General features: G+C 31.3%; 1 protein-coding gene across 1 annotated transcript; it reads right to left on the bottom strand.

Moving 5' to 3' along the window:
* LOC7491278 (uncharacterized) lies at positions 1-849 on the bottom strand. Its single transcript, XM_002320287.4, has one exon. It carries the CDS (start codon positions 628-630, stop codon positions 184-186), a length of 447 nt encoding a protein of 148 aa, XP_002320323.1. The 5' UTR covers positions 631-849; the 3' UTR covers positions 1-183.
* Positions 850-14,933: the final 14,084 nt, after the last annotated feature.

Genomic DNA, 14,933 nt, shown 5'->3' with positions numbered 1-14,933 from the left:
TGACTAAAAAACTAGGTTTATTGCCACCTGAAGAATTAATCTACTTGTTGCAATTACAAGGACATTATATTATAAACCCGAAAATAATCTTTTCCCTCTTTCCTCTGGGAGTTTATGGGTTGATTTATTTGACCATTAAAAAGAAAAAAAAAAAAAAACAAAACAAAAAACCTCCACTGCCAGCTATTCCGAAATAGCAGTAAGTTTAGACATGGAGCCAAACCTGGCTGCGTCGTGTGGCACCAACTGGCCCTGTGTCATCACCAACGACTTGTAGATCTGAACGATCATCTTCTCATCATACTCCTTGATTGGGCGGCGTGCACCAAACGCGTCACCGTACCCTGAAGTACCTATTGCCCTGGAATTAGCAAGCCCAAGCATCATCTTCACGTAGGCATCCCGCAGCCAAACAAAGAACTTCCTCGGAGAAGACATTTTGAGGATTTTAAGCTTCGGCTTGATCTTGATCCGCAAACTAAACCCCCTCCCCCTTGAAGTCGAGCTACCCGAGCCTAGCTCCACCGGCCGCTTCCTACGAATCCGACCCGACCCGTTTATCCTCTCGTACCCTCTCCTACTCCAGTACCCTTTCATCTTCGTGTACATGCTAGCAGAGATACCTTCCATGTGTGCGTGTGTTTCTGATTTATTCTGGTTCCGTTTTGTTTTTATGCAGTTGATCCTGGAGAATTAAGGGGCAAAGAGAGGGGTGGGGCAGGTGGTTGAAGGTTGATAAATCTGGACTCATAAGCTTTGAGCCACAACTCCCACCATGCTTATATTGGTGTGGAAGCCATTAAAATAAATAAATATGAAATACAGTAATATAAGATAAGGGTGGCGAGTCATAAATGAAAGATGCTAATACGTACCTGAATTTCATGAGGCTGTCGCTCTCTGTATTATCGATCCATTGAATGACTCTGTGCATCTCACGTGCCTGAAGCAGAAGATCCCGGCCCTTGGATTATAGCTCCATTCAGTCAATGTAAACAGTTCTTGTCCACGCTCCTTCGAGGTACCTGTCTTATCCCACACAGCAAGTGAAAACTATATCACTGCCTTTCTTTACCAAAGAAAAGCACTAGTTCACAATATAAATAGACAGTTTGTTTTGGTGTTTTAAAACTATATTTAAAAAAATTAATTTTTTTATTTTAAATTAATATATTTTTAGTATTTTTAGATTATTTTAATGCATTAATATAAAAAATAATTTTTAAAAAATAAAAAAATATCATTTTAATACATTTCCGAGTGAAAAACTTTTTGAAAAACAACCGCAATCATACTTTCAAACATCCTTTTAATAATATGTAATAATATGTCACACCTTCTTCTTCTTCTTCTTCTTCTTTTAAGTTTTTAATGTGTTAGAAATACAGAATTGTTTGTCAAATTATTTAACATATTTATAATACCTATTTTTACCCCAAATTACAAAAATGAAATCTAATTATTTACTGAATAGTACAGAACAAGGTTATCTTTTTTTAGCCTTATTCAACTCTTGAAATATTTTTATCTAGCACGAGATGCATATAAAAAATCCAATTCTAAGAAAAAGTCTGGATAAGTTAAATAAGTATAATTTTTTATCTGATTAATTATTGAATTAATTTGAAATTTTGTGAACATGTTCTACAAGTGTCTGCAGGTCCTCTTTGGATTAGCTTGCGCTAGCACCAACCTAAACTGTAAACATGTCTGGACTTAGTTCACGCTTACTCTTCTCATAGACATGTTCCTTGTTTTGATGAATTTATTTTTAATAAATAATTTATTAAATGACTGTTAGAGTTGAAAGCATATTCTCTATTGAAAAAAATTCGTCGTTATTATAAGATAGGGTCTGCAATTTGCAAACTTGCTTATCACGTTAGAAATTATTAATTAGTACCATGTTCAAAATTATAATTTTACTATTGGTATGCTTATAATTCATGAAGACAAACTATGAGAAAATTGTTAATTTTGAAGAGATTTTATACATTATATATGAATAATTAAATAAGATTTTATATGATCTTTTTTGAGTAGCGTTACTCAGAACATTATTGAAGCATGAATCTTGCTGCGTGAAGCATAAATCTTGCTGCGTGATATCGTATCTGTACATGGTGGAACTCCAGTTGCCAAAATCTTTATGATAAAAGATTGAAGCCAGGTGCATTATATATATAAAAATGGAGTTTAATTCACTAATGGCGAGCATGATTCCCACCTTACAAACAAGATGCCTAGAAATAAACTTATAATCCTTTGGGCCAGCGAAGCCGAACAAAAATCAATAGAACGAACATCCAAAAACAGTAGAAACTAGTTACATGTCCCGCGAGATGCCGCGGGTCAATTATTTTTTGCATTTTATAAAAAGTTAAGATATAAAAGTATTAGGTTTTTTTGCAAAGTTATACCCAAGAGTTTTAGATTTAGTTGCAACGCCTAATCCAAGAGTAGTATTTATAATATTAATAATAACATTAAACTTGCAAGGCCTAAATTTAAGTGGGTTTGACTGCAATATCAGACTCAATAGCATTGAACGTGGGTCTAGCTGCAAGGTCGTGTCATAAATGTGTGATAATTAAATAGATTAGTTAAAAAGAAAAAAACAAAGAAAAAAAACCAACAGGAAAATAAAAACTAATGAAGAAAAAGAAAAAGAATATGAATTAACTGGGTTAACCCTTCAAACCAGGTTAACCCGTCATACCTTGAATTCGCATCGTTAAAGTTTGATAATTAAAAAGGAAAAAAAACAAACTAATGGGTTAACCCATAATTAACTGGGCTAACTCGTCAAACCAGGTTAACCTGTCAAACCCGGAATCCTTGTCATGAAAGTTTGATAACTAAATAGAAAAAAAATTAACATTAACAATTAAATTAAAAAAAATTAATTAAAAAGAAAAAAACAAAAATAAACTTTTTCACTGTGGACTGCACTGTGCAGTCCACAGTCAAATGCATAAAAACAACAAAAAAACAAAAAGAAAAACTAAAGGCATCAGCCGAGAACTACTTAGAAAAAAATTTAATATTAATAAACTAAATTAATTAAATAAAATTAATTAAAAAGAAAAAATAAAAGAAAAAAAACCTCTAAGAAAAAAAAAACTAAATAGAAAGAAATTTAACATTAACAAACTAAACTAAACGAAAAAAAAATAATTAAAAATAAAAAAAAAAAGCAAAAAAAAAATTCCAGGTTAACTCGTCAAACCAGGTTAACCCGTTAAACCCGGGATCCGTGTCATGAATGTCTGGTAACTAAATAAAAAAAAGTGAAAATTAACAAACTAAACTAAACGAAAAAAATTAAAAAAAAAATAAAAAAAAATCTGGGTTAACTCGTCAAACCATATTAACCCGTTAAACCTAGGATCTGTGTCATGAAAGTCTGATAACTAAATAAAAAAAATTTAACATTAACAAACTAAATTAATCAAAAAAAATTATGAAAATAAAAAACAAAAAAAAATTTGACGGGTCAACCCAGAATTAACTGGGTTCACTCGTGAAACCAGGTTAACCAGTGAAACTCGAGATATGTGTCATGAAAGTCTGATAACTAAATAGAAAGAAATTTAACATTAACAAACTAAACTAAATGAAAAAAATTAATTAAAAAGAAAAAAAGCAAAAAAAATATATTTCTGGGTTAACTTGTCAAATCAGGTTAACCCGTTAAATCCGGAAAACGTGTCATGAAAGTCTGATAACTAAATAAAAAAATTTAACATTAATAAACCAAATTAAATAAAAAACTTTTGTTAGAAGAAAAAAATAAAGAAAGAAGCAAAAAAAAATCCCGAAATGCATAAAAAACAGCTAAAAAAATAAGACAACTTAAAAAAAAAAAACAAAAAACGGATCAATGTTTTATTGTGGACTGCACTGTGCAGTCCATAGTGCGGTGCACAATAAAACACTGATTCGTTTTAGTATATATTACAATTAATTAAAAAGAAAAGAAAAAAAAATTCGGGTTAACTCGTCAAATTAGGTTAACCCATCAAACCCGGGATCCGTGTTATTAAAATTTGGTAACTAAATAAAAAAATTAACATTAACAAACTAAATTAAATAAAAAAAATTCATTAAAAGAAAAATACACAAAGAAAAAAGCAAAAAAAAAACCCATAAAGGCAATAGAAAACCAAAAAAAAAAATAAAAACAAAAAAAAATAAAAAAAAAAAACAGAAAAAAATGGGAAAAAATAAAAACAAAATACAAACAAAAAAAACAAAAAAAAAGAAAAAGAAGAAGACAAATAAAAAGGGAAAAAATAAAAACAAAAAAATACAAAAAAAAACAAAAAAAAAAGAAAAAGAAGAAGACAAAAAAAAATGAGAAAAAAATAAAAATAGAAAAAAAAATGGAAAAAAATAATAAAAAAAAACGAAAAAAAAAGGAGAGGACTGCTCAGCGTTTCACTGTGGACTTGCACAGTGAAACACTGAGCAGTTTTAGTTTTTTCTTAATAGAAAACCAAAAAAAATAAAAACAAAAAAAACAAAAAAAAAACAGAAAAAAATAAAAACAAAAAAAAAAAAAAAAAAAAAAAGAAAAAGAAGAAGACAAAAAAAAATGAGAAAAAAAATAGAAATAGAAAAAAATAATAAAAAAAAAACAAAAAAAAAAAGAAGAAGGAGAGGACTGCTCAGCGTTTCACTGTGGACTTGCCCAGTGAAACACTGAGCAGTTTTAGTTTTTTCTTAATAGACTTCAATACAATCTGGGTAGTACTGGTTTTCTCCTTCATTCATCGGAATACTCTTAATTTTTTTTTTTTAGTTTAACGTGAGTGTCCGGGCCAGCTTGCGCGCATCTCGACTAATTCCACGGGCCCTGAAGTTAACGACCATGTAAGCCTCTAGTGACCATCATATGAGCAACCACAGGGCTCGAATCTGAGACCACAGAGGGAGCAAACCTCTTGGTTCTAAGCTCTTATCACTGGGTCACCACCTAGATGGTTGAAATATTCTTAATTTAATCAACCTGAAAGGGGAGAAACTATCCTCGTTAGACCATGCGAGGTGTCTTGAAGCTAGAAAGGCGAGGCTTCAAGAGGGTATGATCCATCAAAAATTCGAATTAATCCACTAAATTTCACACTCAAGTACAAACATTCTATTAATTCCACCCTCCCACTCAACCAGAAAATCAAGCATCCGTCCACATCTGCCATAAAAATGGCCGCAGACTCTAGCTACCAACCCACCATACGTACGTGATATTAACCAAGAAAAAACTAAAAGGAATGGTGCTTTTAATAGGCACCACCTCACAGAACACTCAGAAACGTATGGATTCAAGAAGTTCTTGTGATCTTGCCATGGATATACAACGTGTTGCGGAAACGAATAGTATTATATGCTAAATTTTCTTGACATGTAATTTGCAAATATATCATCCAACTATATATTTTTACTCTTTTTTCATGAATTTAATAGTTATTAATTTGAAATACTATATATATATATATATATATATATATATATATTATAAAAAATCTAAAATATATAATTATCTAGAAGGTGTTCCAGTGGTAAGAATTTTGGACCAAGAAGTTTGCTCCCCTGTTGTCTCAGGTTCGAGCTCTATGGTTGCTAATATGGTGGTTACTGGAGGCTTGTATGGTCATTAACTTTAGGGTCCGTGAGATTAGTCGAGGTGCGCGCAAAATAGTCCGGACACCCATGTTAATAAAAAAAATCTAAAATATATGCTTTAGAAATTTAGTATAATTTTATTTTATAAGCATAGTTAAAACAATATTCTTTATATTGTACCATACAAGAGAATTTCGTGTCCATTCAAGGAAAAAAAAAAGAAAAATGCATGTAAATAACTATTTTAATTAAGAAAATATCTTGTCATTTTTATTTAAAATAAAAATTGGTTTGATTGTATGATAAAAATATATCTCAAATTTGTGAATTATATTTTTATTCAATTAGTCCTTTGTTCAAGCAAAGTCCATAAATAACACAAATACATAAATGACTAAAAATCTTATGAGGTCTTCATTGACTTCTAACTTGATAATAATAGCATTCTGTTTTTTTTTTTTTGAATTCTTTTATTTCAATGAATTTATTTCAATTACACATGCACAAAATATTAAAAATATAGATATGGAAAAACATTTATGATAACTTTTTATTAATGAGTTTTTTTTTTAATATTATTAGTAGAGTTTGTCTGAAGATATAATTCCATTCATATAAACTAAAATAATTTACTGATAACATGAACTAAAATGCTAAAATTAATGGATAAATAATTGGCCCAATTAATGCATGCCATGTTGCAATTAATTTTTGTCGTAAATTAATGATTCTTCACTTTACATTCTATTCATCAAATAGCACATAATTAAGGGTTTATTAATTTGTCCTTAATTAATGTTTTGGGTAATTAGACGAGTGTGGTTAAAGGGTGCCGGAAGCTAGACGGAAAATGGGATATAGAACCAAAATGCTTCTAAAATTCTAGGCAAAATCCATTCACAGCCCATTAATTCTTGAGAGATATTAGTAGGCTTATTAATTTTGTTATTTGATTTGCACATTCTAACAATCTAATAGCAGGAGCTACCACATATATAGACTTGACAGTAACCTGCCGAAACACTAAAAATACAGTAAAACAATTGAGCGATGATGGAATGTGTTATAGTGGTAGACTGGCAGCGCTATTAAGATCGAGGATTTTTACTAGCAGCTCAGAATGTACCTTTTGAAAAGAAAAGAAAAGAAAAAAAGAAAAGTTGAAGAATTTATTTAAATTTAGCTATATTTACGACTAAGTATAAAAGAATTTTTCTATGTAACATCGAAATTATAATCACTTTTTTTTAATAAAAAAATCATTGAAAATCTCTCATTCAATAGAAATAAAAATATCACATACGTACTTGAGGTATTAGCCTAGCGATAATAGAGGCTTGTTCCCTTTCTCTGCATTCGGGTTCGAACCTTACTTTGCACGCCTGTCACCCCCGCGATGCCTTACATGCTCACTGAGTTTGCAGGATGTTCAGTGGGCCGTGAGATTAGTCGTGGTGCATGTAAGCTGGCCCGAACAACCATGTAAATAATAAAAAAAAAAATTCACATACATTCTCCCAAATATCTCATAATTTTATGAAATTTCTCTCCTTCACTCGTCTCTCTCTCTTGCATGTTGTGCATCAAAGGCATGTAATGCAGATTCCCATCTTGCCCTCATTAAAAGGCATCAAACAAATGGTGCATCGAAAGTTGCCCCTAATTGGGCAACTTTCAGTGCCAACCGGCATGCACGCTCAATATTCTTCCACTTGAGAATTTTGATGGAAATTTTGATTTTAATCTGTCTTCACACTTGATTATTTATTTTTTATATATTTTTTATCTTCATGCTACTTGTGTTTTTACTGAGCCATATAAGATTATACACTATATATACTTGTTAGTGTTGCTAGTTTAGTCTAAATATTTATTAGGTTTTTCTTGATGTAAATCTTTTGAAAACCCACACTTCCATCTTTCATCATTTCACGAACAAAATAATATTGGATATTTATGTGTTTTATTTTTAAATAAAACGTTGGATTTCTTACAATATACAAGACACTATGACTATCACAATACAATAAAATCTTTTCTTGTTTGTGCCCAAGCTCCTCCATGAGTTTTCTTCATCGTTTTGCTTCTTTACAACCTTGGGTAGTTGTCATGTACTTAGCTTATGTTATGAATAAAGCTACAAAAAATTTTAATTTAGAAACTCAACTCACAATTTCTCCTACAATCATGAACACATAGCTTTAAATGAATTTTCCTCTCTTAAGGTCACCAACAAAATATAAATCAACGTAATCTCTGATAGTGAATTTTAATCCTTTATAACATAATATAACATCTTAGATACCCTTGATGTATCTCAAAATCCTCTTAATATTTTAATCCTATATATATATACACACACACTACATTTATAATTTTATCATTTAATACACACACATCAAATGTGTGTATATATAGATTACTATGTTTTATTTTATATTGAATAATAAATAGCTTTTAAATAATAAATACTTATATGGATATCTTTATGAATTAGGTACGAGTATGTGAGAATTTTCGTTACTCATTTATGAATATAGTTGAAAATAGACTCTTAAATACCTATTGTCATCCTTAGAGTGAATAAATCAAACCAAGCTTCTTCCTAAAATTTCAGATGAAAAATTTAAAGTTCACAAGTTAATGTCTAGTGTAATGAGAAACAATAATACAACCCTGAAAGGTATAGCTTAACTGGTTAGACTCTAGGTTTACTCTTTAGAGATCACCAGTTAAAGTTCCATAAACCTGAGGGTCATTGGAGGCTTACATGGTTGTTAGCTTTAGGGCTAATGAGATTAGTTGAGGTGCGCGTAAGTTAGCCTGGACACCCACGTTAATAAAAAAAAATAACAATAATATTAAAACGTTTTTTAAGATGACTGAACTTGATATATATAGCATCAATTGGAAAAAAAACTAGGCAACCTTGGGAAGGGAAATGAATGTTCTTTATCATTTTCAATGGATTCTGAATTTAATCTTATTTCATCTTATATCTATTTATTTTAAAAATGAAACCAAAAAATAACCAATAAAGCGTCCGTCTGTTTTTAAAATGAATTAAAAAAAAAAAAACCAATAACTGACTTTTTTGTCAGCAGTAATTGCTTATTTGCAACGCCGATACGTGAGTCTGGGACTAATTAATTAATTAACATTGGAAAATTTGGTTGGTTCTGAAACGGTTAGAGGGATTGCAGCTGAAATGAGAGCAAATGCATTTGGAAAGAAAACCTTGGTAGATGGAAGGATTCATGCTCTCACTTATTATGAGGGACCACAGGGAATATTGGAAATCAGTGGCTGTTTTCTGAATGCTGTCAAGTGTCGATCGAGCGTTGTTCTTTCAGTCACATTCACGCATGAATTAGGGAGAGGGAGAGAAGAAACCTGGGTTTCCACACCATAACAGTGACAAAGATGGGTTTCCACACCATAACAGTGACAAAGATGCAATCAATGCTACCTAAAATGGAGTAAGTTAGTGTTGTTCTCACCGAATTATCTTTATTCTTTTCCAGAAAGACCTTGAGATCACTTCATCTTGTTGAACGTTCTCAAGAAATTGCATTATTCCGAGGGGGGAGAATACATTGAATAAGGATAATGGCATTTACCAAGCCCAAATAGAGCAATGTATGTGTGTGTTTTTTGAATAATATCGTAAGATGACGCATAATGCTAGAATTGAAGGAAATAGCGAATACAACAGGTTTATGAGCTGCATGATCAGACTACTGCCTATAGGACTTGATTTCTTGAAACTAAATAATCAGAGAGCCCTTGGCTTCAAAAATAATCCTTGCGAATTTCTCCTGTATCATTCTATGATTTGTTTTGTCATTTCTTTTTTTTTTTTTAAAAAAAAAAAACAAAGAAAGGAAAAGGTGTAAAACACTAAAAATCTTAAATCCACTAGCGCTGTTAGTTTTCTGATTATAAATGATGAACACACTCCAACTAAGCAAACACAAGTGTTATTTTCTTGTGGAGCTAGCACAAGTCATTATCAATCAACAAAATTATCAGTTTTTAATGAATAATAATGACAAACACAACCAGAAAAGAAGCAGATCTCAACACCATATATGATAATAATAATAATAAATAAAAAAAGTAGCTCGGTTGGTTCACTGAGCTAATTCCTACTCCTCGTATAGGATGATTAAGCATCAAAGTTACTAATATAGCAAATTTCTTACATGATATTCATGAGTAGATTAAGCATACCATCGATGACAACAATCTAAGTATAAAACCCTAGTAAAGGAAAGATCTTACATGTGATAGGTTTCTAGTAGGCGAGTATAACAAGTTGAAGGAAAGGAATATAAGTTCTTGTGAGGTGTTGCAGAAGATAAATGACAATACTTACATGATTCGTCTTCCTCTTTATATAAAGACTTCTGATGTCTTTAATATTCAACACTTGACTTCTTATTTGGAGAAGAAACATAACTCGAAGACGAGTTCTCTCCAACCCAGGAAGAATGATGCAGTCAGATATGCAATAACGGGTGGTTTTGAGTAGTCAGGTGTGAGTCTGTCACAATTAGATGAAAATTTACCTGAGATTAATTATGTGAATTGCCTAGCCGATGCATTTATAGACCAATAGAGTAGGTCAAGATCCAAGAGGAAGTATGGCTGCGTCAGACCACAATAACAACTCAAAATGACCATTACTTTTAATCCGACTGTTGATCACTCTCAAATATTTACAGGAGTTTTCGAAAGTTGTTTTCCCTATAATAGCCACTGCATCACTATATGGATCGTCAGATTTTAGTATATCGAAAATCTTGCCGAGGCTCCTTGATTTTAACAGTTTTTGTAATTTTCCTTCTTATTTTTGGATCTTATATTTCTTTCCTTTGTAATTTTAGATTTTTTTGTTTTCTATTTTTCTAGTTGAAGTAGGGTTTCTGGCTTATTTAAAGCTTTATAATCCTCCTAAACATGCAAATTTTATTATTATTATTATTTTTAAAAAAAAACTTGCGAATTTAAAACTTATATATACAGCTCCTTTCACCCATTAAAATATTATGTGTTTTTATTTATTTAATTGTTGTATTTAGTTTTCGGCTCAACCAGAATTCCTATGATTTGATCACTTATATGTGTACTTCTCTACGTTCTGACGATTCTAACAAAAAACCTCTCTGAGCAAAATGATTTCACCGATGGCTGTAGGAGAGATGCCGCTACATCCTTGGACATTGATTATTATTTGTGTGTGTGTGTGTGTGTGTCTATGGCTTTCCACGATCTGCAGGAGACTAGGTTTTTGCTAGGAATACAAAAACATGTGCCTTCAACAATTTTACGTATAAATGGAATGAATGATTTTCATAGATAAGGCCGTTTGTTTGCTAGAAAGTATGTTTTTTTTGGAAAGTAAATTTCAGAAAAGTGAATTTCAGAAAAGTATTTTCTAATATTTAGTAGTGTAATGAAAAATAAATTGGAAACACTTTCCAGTGTTTGGTTATGTCATGGAAAATGAGCTGGAAAATAACTTATTAATGTTTTATTTTTCTCAAGTTTATTAAAATAATGAGGAACAAATCTTACAAATTAAAATGTTGAATGAGAATGAAATTGAAAAAATATATAATTTTATAAACTATCTCAAATAAAATAAATAATAATCAAAATAATAGAGATCAAATCTAAAAAATTAAAAAAAATAAAAGATGAAAAAATTAAAATAATAATAATTAACATTTCATAAATTATTTCAAATAAAATAAGTAACAATCAAAAGAATAAGGACCAAATTTAATAGATAAAAAATTTCAATAAAAAAATGATGAGGAAAAAACAAATAGCAATTATAAAAATAACGATCAAAGTTAATATAAAAATTAAATTTTAAGAGATAAAATTGAAAAATAAATATTCAAAACAAATTATATATAGCAGTTAAAAGTTTGAGTATTAAATTTGATATAATCAGCAAATAATGACATTTCTAAATTTTTCACAACTTCCGGAAAATGTTTTCAGTCCAAATTTTCCAGGAAAACACTTTCCTGAAAACCAAGCTAAATTTTTCTTTGGCTGAAAAATGTTTTCCGTTGACCAACTTTTCTAATGCCAAATAAACACATGAAAGTTTGGAAAATGATTTCCCGGAAACCACTTTCCGGAAAACAAACACAGTCAAAAAGGAAAACACTTTCCTGGAAACCAAACCAAATTTTTCTTTAACTGGAAAGTGTTTTCTATTGACCGGAAAGTGTTTCCGTTGACTGGAAAGTGTTTTTCATTGACAAACTTTTCTAATAGCAAACAAACACAGGAAAGTTTGGAAAGTGGTTTTCCAGAAACTACTTTGCGAGAAACAAACATGGGCTAAGACTAATTTCAAAATCTTATCCATCTTTAACACAAAGATTTAAACCAAAACCAAACTGCTTTTCACTGTGAAAGATCTACCTTAAATCACATCTAAATAAGACTCGAAGTTTGGATTAGTCTCAGGAGCCCTCGTCCTCGCCTCTCCTCCATTTTAGAGGGGAAATAAAAATAGAACGGTGGCATGTGCGAGGGCATATATTCAAGCCGGCTCTCCCCGGGGCCACCGCCCTCGGTTGCCAACCAAACAAAGCACATGGACCTCCAGAGGTGCAAAACTCGACTGTAATCCACCTCCCACGTCGTTACCACCTTTAGGAACCTTGCCAATCAATCATTTCCGTCTCTTTGTTTTTTTAAGACGAGGATCTTCTTAAAAGAACCTCTAAAGCTTGACCTGACCCTATCTTTTCCTTCGCCTTCAAAGTGCTGATAAATTAATGATGGCACATTTGCCGATAAGAATCCAATCTACTTTCACAGAGATTTCGAGACCATGCAGTTTTTTTTTTTTAATTTTTCGTAAACATTAAACAATGGATTTGTTTGATTGGATTAACAGAATAGAGACTGCTTAGGGATAAGAGTAGATTATAAATTAATCTTAATTTCTAGTTTTGCAAAACGAACTAAATAGTTTTTCTGTTTCCAAAAACTAATTAATTAGATTCTACATTTTATAATCTAATTAATTTTGTCCATTCCATGTTCTTTTTTTTTTAATTTTATTTTAGAGGATGGAAAAAGTAGATCATATGAAAAAGATTGATGAGAAAAGAAAGTATTTTTTGAAATAAAAAATTAAAAATGATCAGTATTGGTTAAGGGATTAATTAATTAATTTCTAAAACTAGAAAAACAACTTAATTCATTTTGAAAAACTAAAGAGACTAATTTATAATTTACTCTTGGGATAAAACAAAAGGAAAATTATGGGTTTAGCCTACAATAAATAGTAAATTCAGAGATTATATATGAAATCTAATATTATAATATATTCTCTCAAACCTAATAGATTTCAATTTCTTAAAATGGATTGCTAATTTTTTTTATTTATATTTTATGTTTTCTTACTTTTTTTTTTTCTTTTCAGCTATGGATATTTCCTAACGTATTAGAAGATGTATACTGCTGGTATCATTAGCACGTCTAGTTTCAGGATCTTATTTTTTAAAATAGTTCCCTGAAAAATCCTTGATTTATGATAATATTAAATAAAGATGAAATCATAAAATTATAATAAAATTAATTTAAATATAGAGAATAACAAACAACTAATTCAAAAGGTAAAAATAACATCATCCATGTACGAAAGTATTTGAGAATGTAATAACAATTATTTTTTAAAATAATTTTTATTTAGAAATATATAAAAATAATATTTTTTTAATTTTTATGTTAAAATAATTTAAAAATATAAAAAATTAAATTTTAAACAAAAATAATTTTTTTAAAAATTACAAAACACCGTTTCACAGCAAATACAAACAATCTTTCCATCTTTTGTATCTCAAGGAGAATACTTCTTTTCACATGAAAATCCCAACTCTACATAATTTTTTTTCTTTGAGCAACAAAAAAATACATCTTTCGAGAATTACACATGTAGCATGGTGGTAGACATTTCTCTGACCCCGCAGCCTTCATTTATCCTGCTTCTTCTAGCCCGTAACAAAAGAAAAGCTTCCGCGTCTCATCAGGCATTTCTAAGTAGATTTTTTATATAAAAAAAAAGGACGATAAATTGGATGACTTTCAAAAAAAATATCTGTAAGTACAGAAATTAACTGAAATTTTTATTTTTTAATAAGGAAAAGAAAAGAAAAACCTCTGCATTTATCGGTTAATGAGTTTCTGATCAATTTAGAAGCAACAGAGGAAAGAAAGAAAGAAGAAGAAAAATGAAAAAAACAATGGGGTTCATTTTCAAGAGAACAGAGTTAGGAGAAGACGATGGTGGAGGGTTATAATAATAGAATGGAAAGTAAGGAAGTATAGGGTTCGGTGGCGGAGGCGCTGGATAGTTACCATATCTTGGCGGCGGATAAAATCCAGCAACATCAGCAGGTGGTGGCGGAGGGGAGTACGCGTACGTGGGCACTGAATTAGGTGGCGGTGGCGAGTAGTAAATTGTGCCTGAATTGGGCATTGATGGTGGCGGTGGCGAGTAGTAAATTGTGCCTGAATTTGGCATTGATGGTGGCGGTGGGGAGCCTGAGACAACCGCTGGCGGAGGCGGACAAGTGGAGACAGGGGGTGGTGGTGGAGGAGTAGATGGAAGGGGTTGACATGGGTTTTCACAGGCAGAGCACATTGTACATTGTATTTGGTCCTTGGAAACTCCTGTAATGTTCGATGTGGTTGATGAAAAGTAATCGGTGTGCAAAATGAAGAGAATTAAGAATGATACTGATAGGGAGCTGGGGTTAATCATTTTAATTTCTAATGATGGTGATAGGATCCTTAGAAACTGGTGTTGTTGTTCATAAGATTTTTGAGGGAGGGAAAAGGGATTGGGAGGACTGAGGATGGGGAGAATGGTGCTGAAAAAAATGGTGGTGGTGGTTGGTATTTAGCAATGAAGAAGGCACACCGGCCATGTGTAAATGTATTGGTGACTGTACTATGACCTGGTTTTTTTTATCTTCTACGCCACCATTATCAAAAGACGAACAAGAACAAATTAAAAAATGGCAGCCCTTATTCCTTCCATATTTTGAGTCAATCCACCCACAAGGGTAGCCAGTAAGTATCACGAGTGCAAAAGGGGACCGAGGCCGGTTCATCCCCTCCCATGTGTCCTCCTTTCCGAACAAATAACAACGGCACCAGAAAAATATCATCGTGACAACGCAATGGTAGAGGCACTCCTACACAAATTGCACGATGCCACCAAAATATTTGATCGATATTTAAAAAGTTTTCATTGTTATTATAAATTG

Source organism: Populus trichocarpa, chromosome 14, assembly GCF_000002775.5.
Source record: "Populus trichocarpa isolate Nisqually-1 chromosome 14, P.trichocarpa_v4.1, whole genome shotgun sequence".
Taxonomy (NCBI): Eukaryota; Viridiplantae; Streptophyta; class Magnoliopsida; order Malpighiales; family Salicaceae; genus Populus; species Populus trichocarpa.
Note: the sequence above shows the minus strand (reverse complement) of the source record. Positions and strands in the feature narration are given on the sequence as shown.

Excerpts from the sequence above, each read along its gene's own strand:
- LOC7491278 (XM_002320287.4), bottom strand. The coding sequence starts at position 630 with ATGGAAGGTATCTCTGCTAGCATGTACACGAAGATGAAAGGGTACTGG.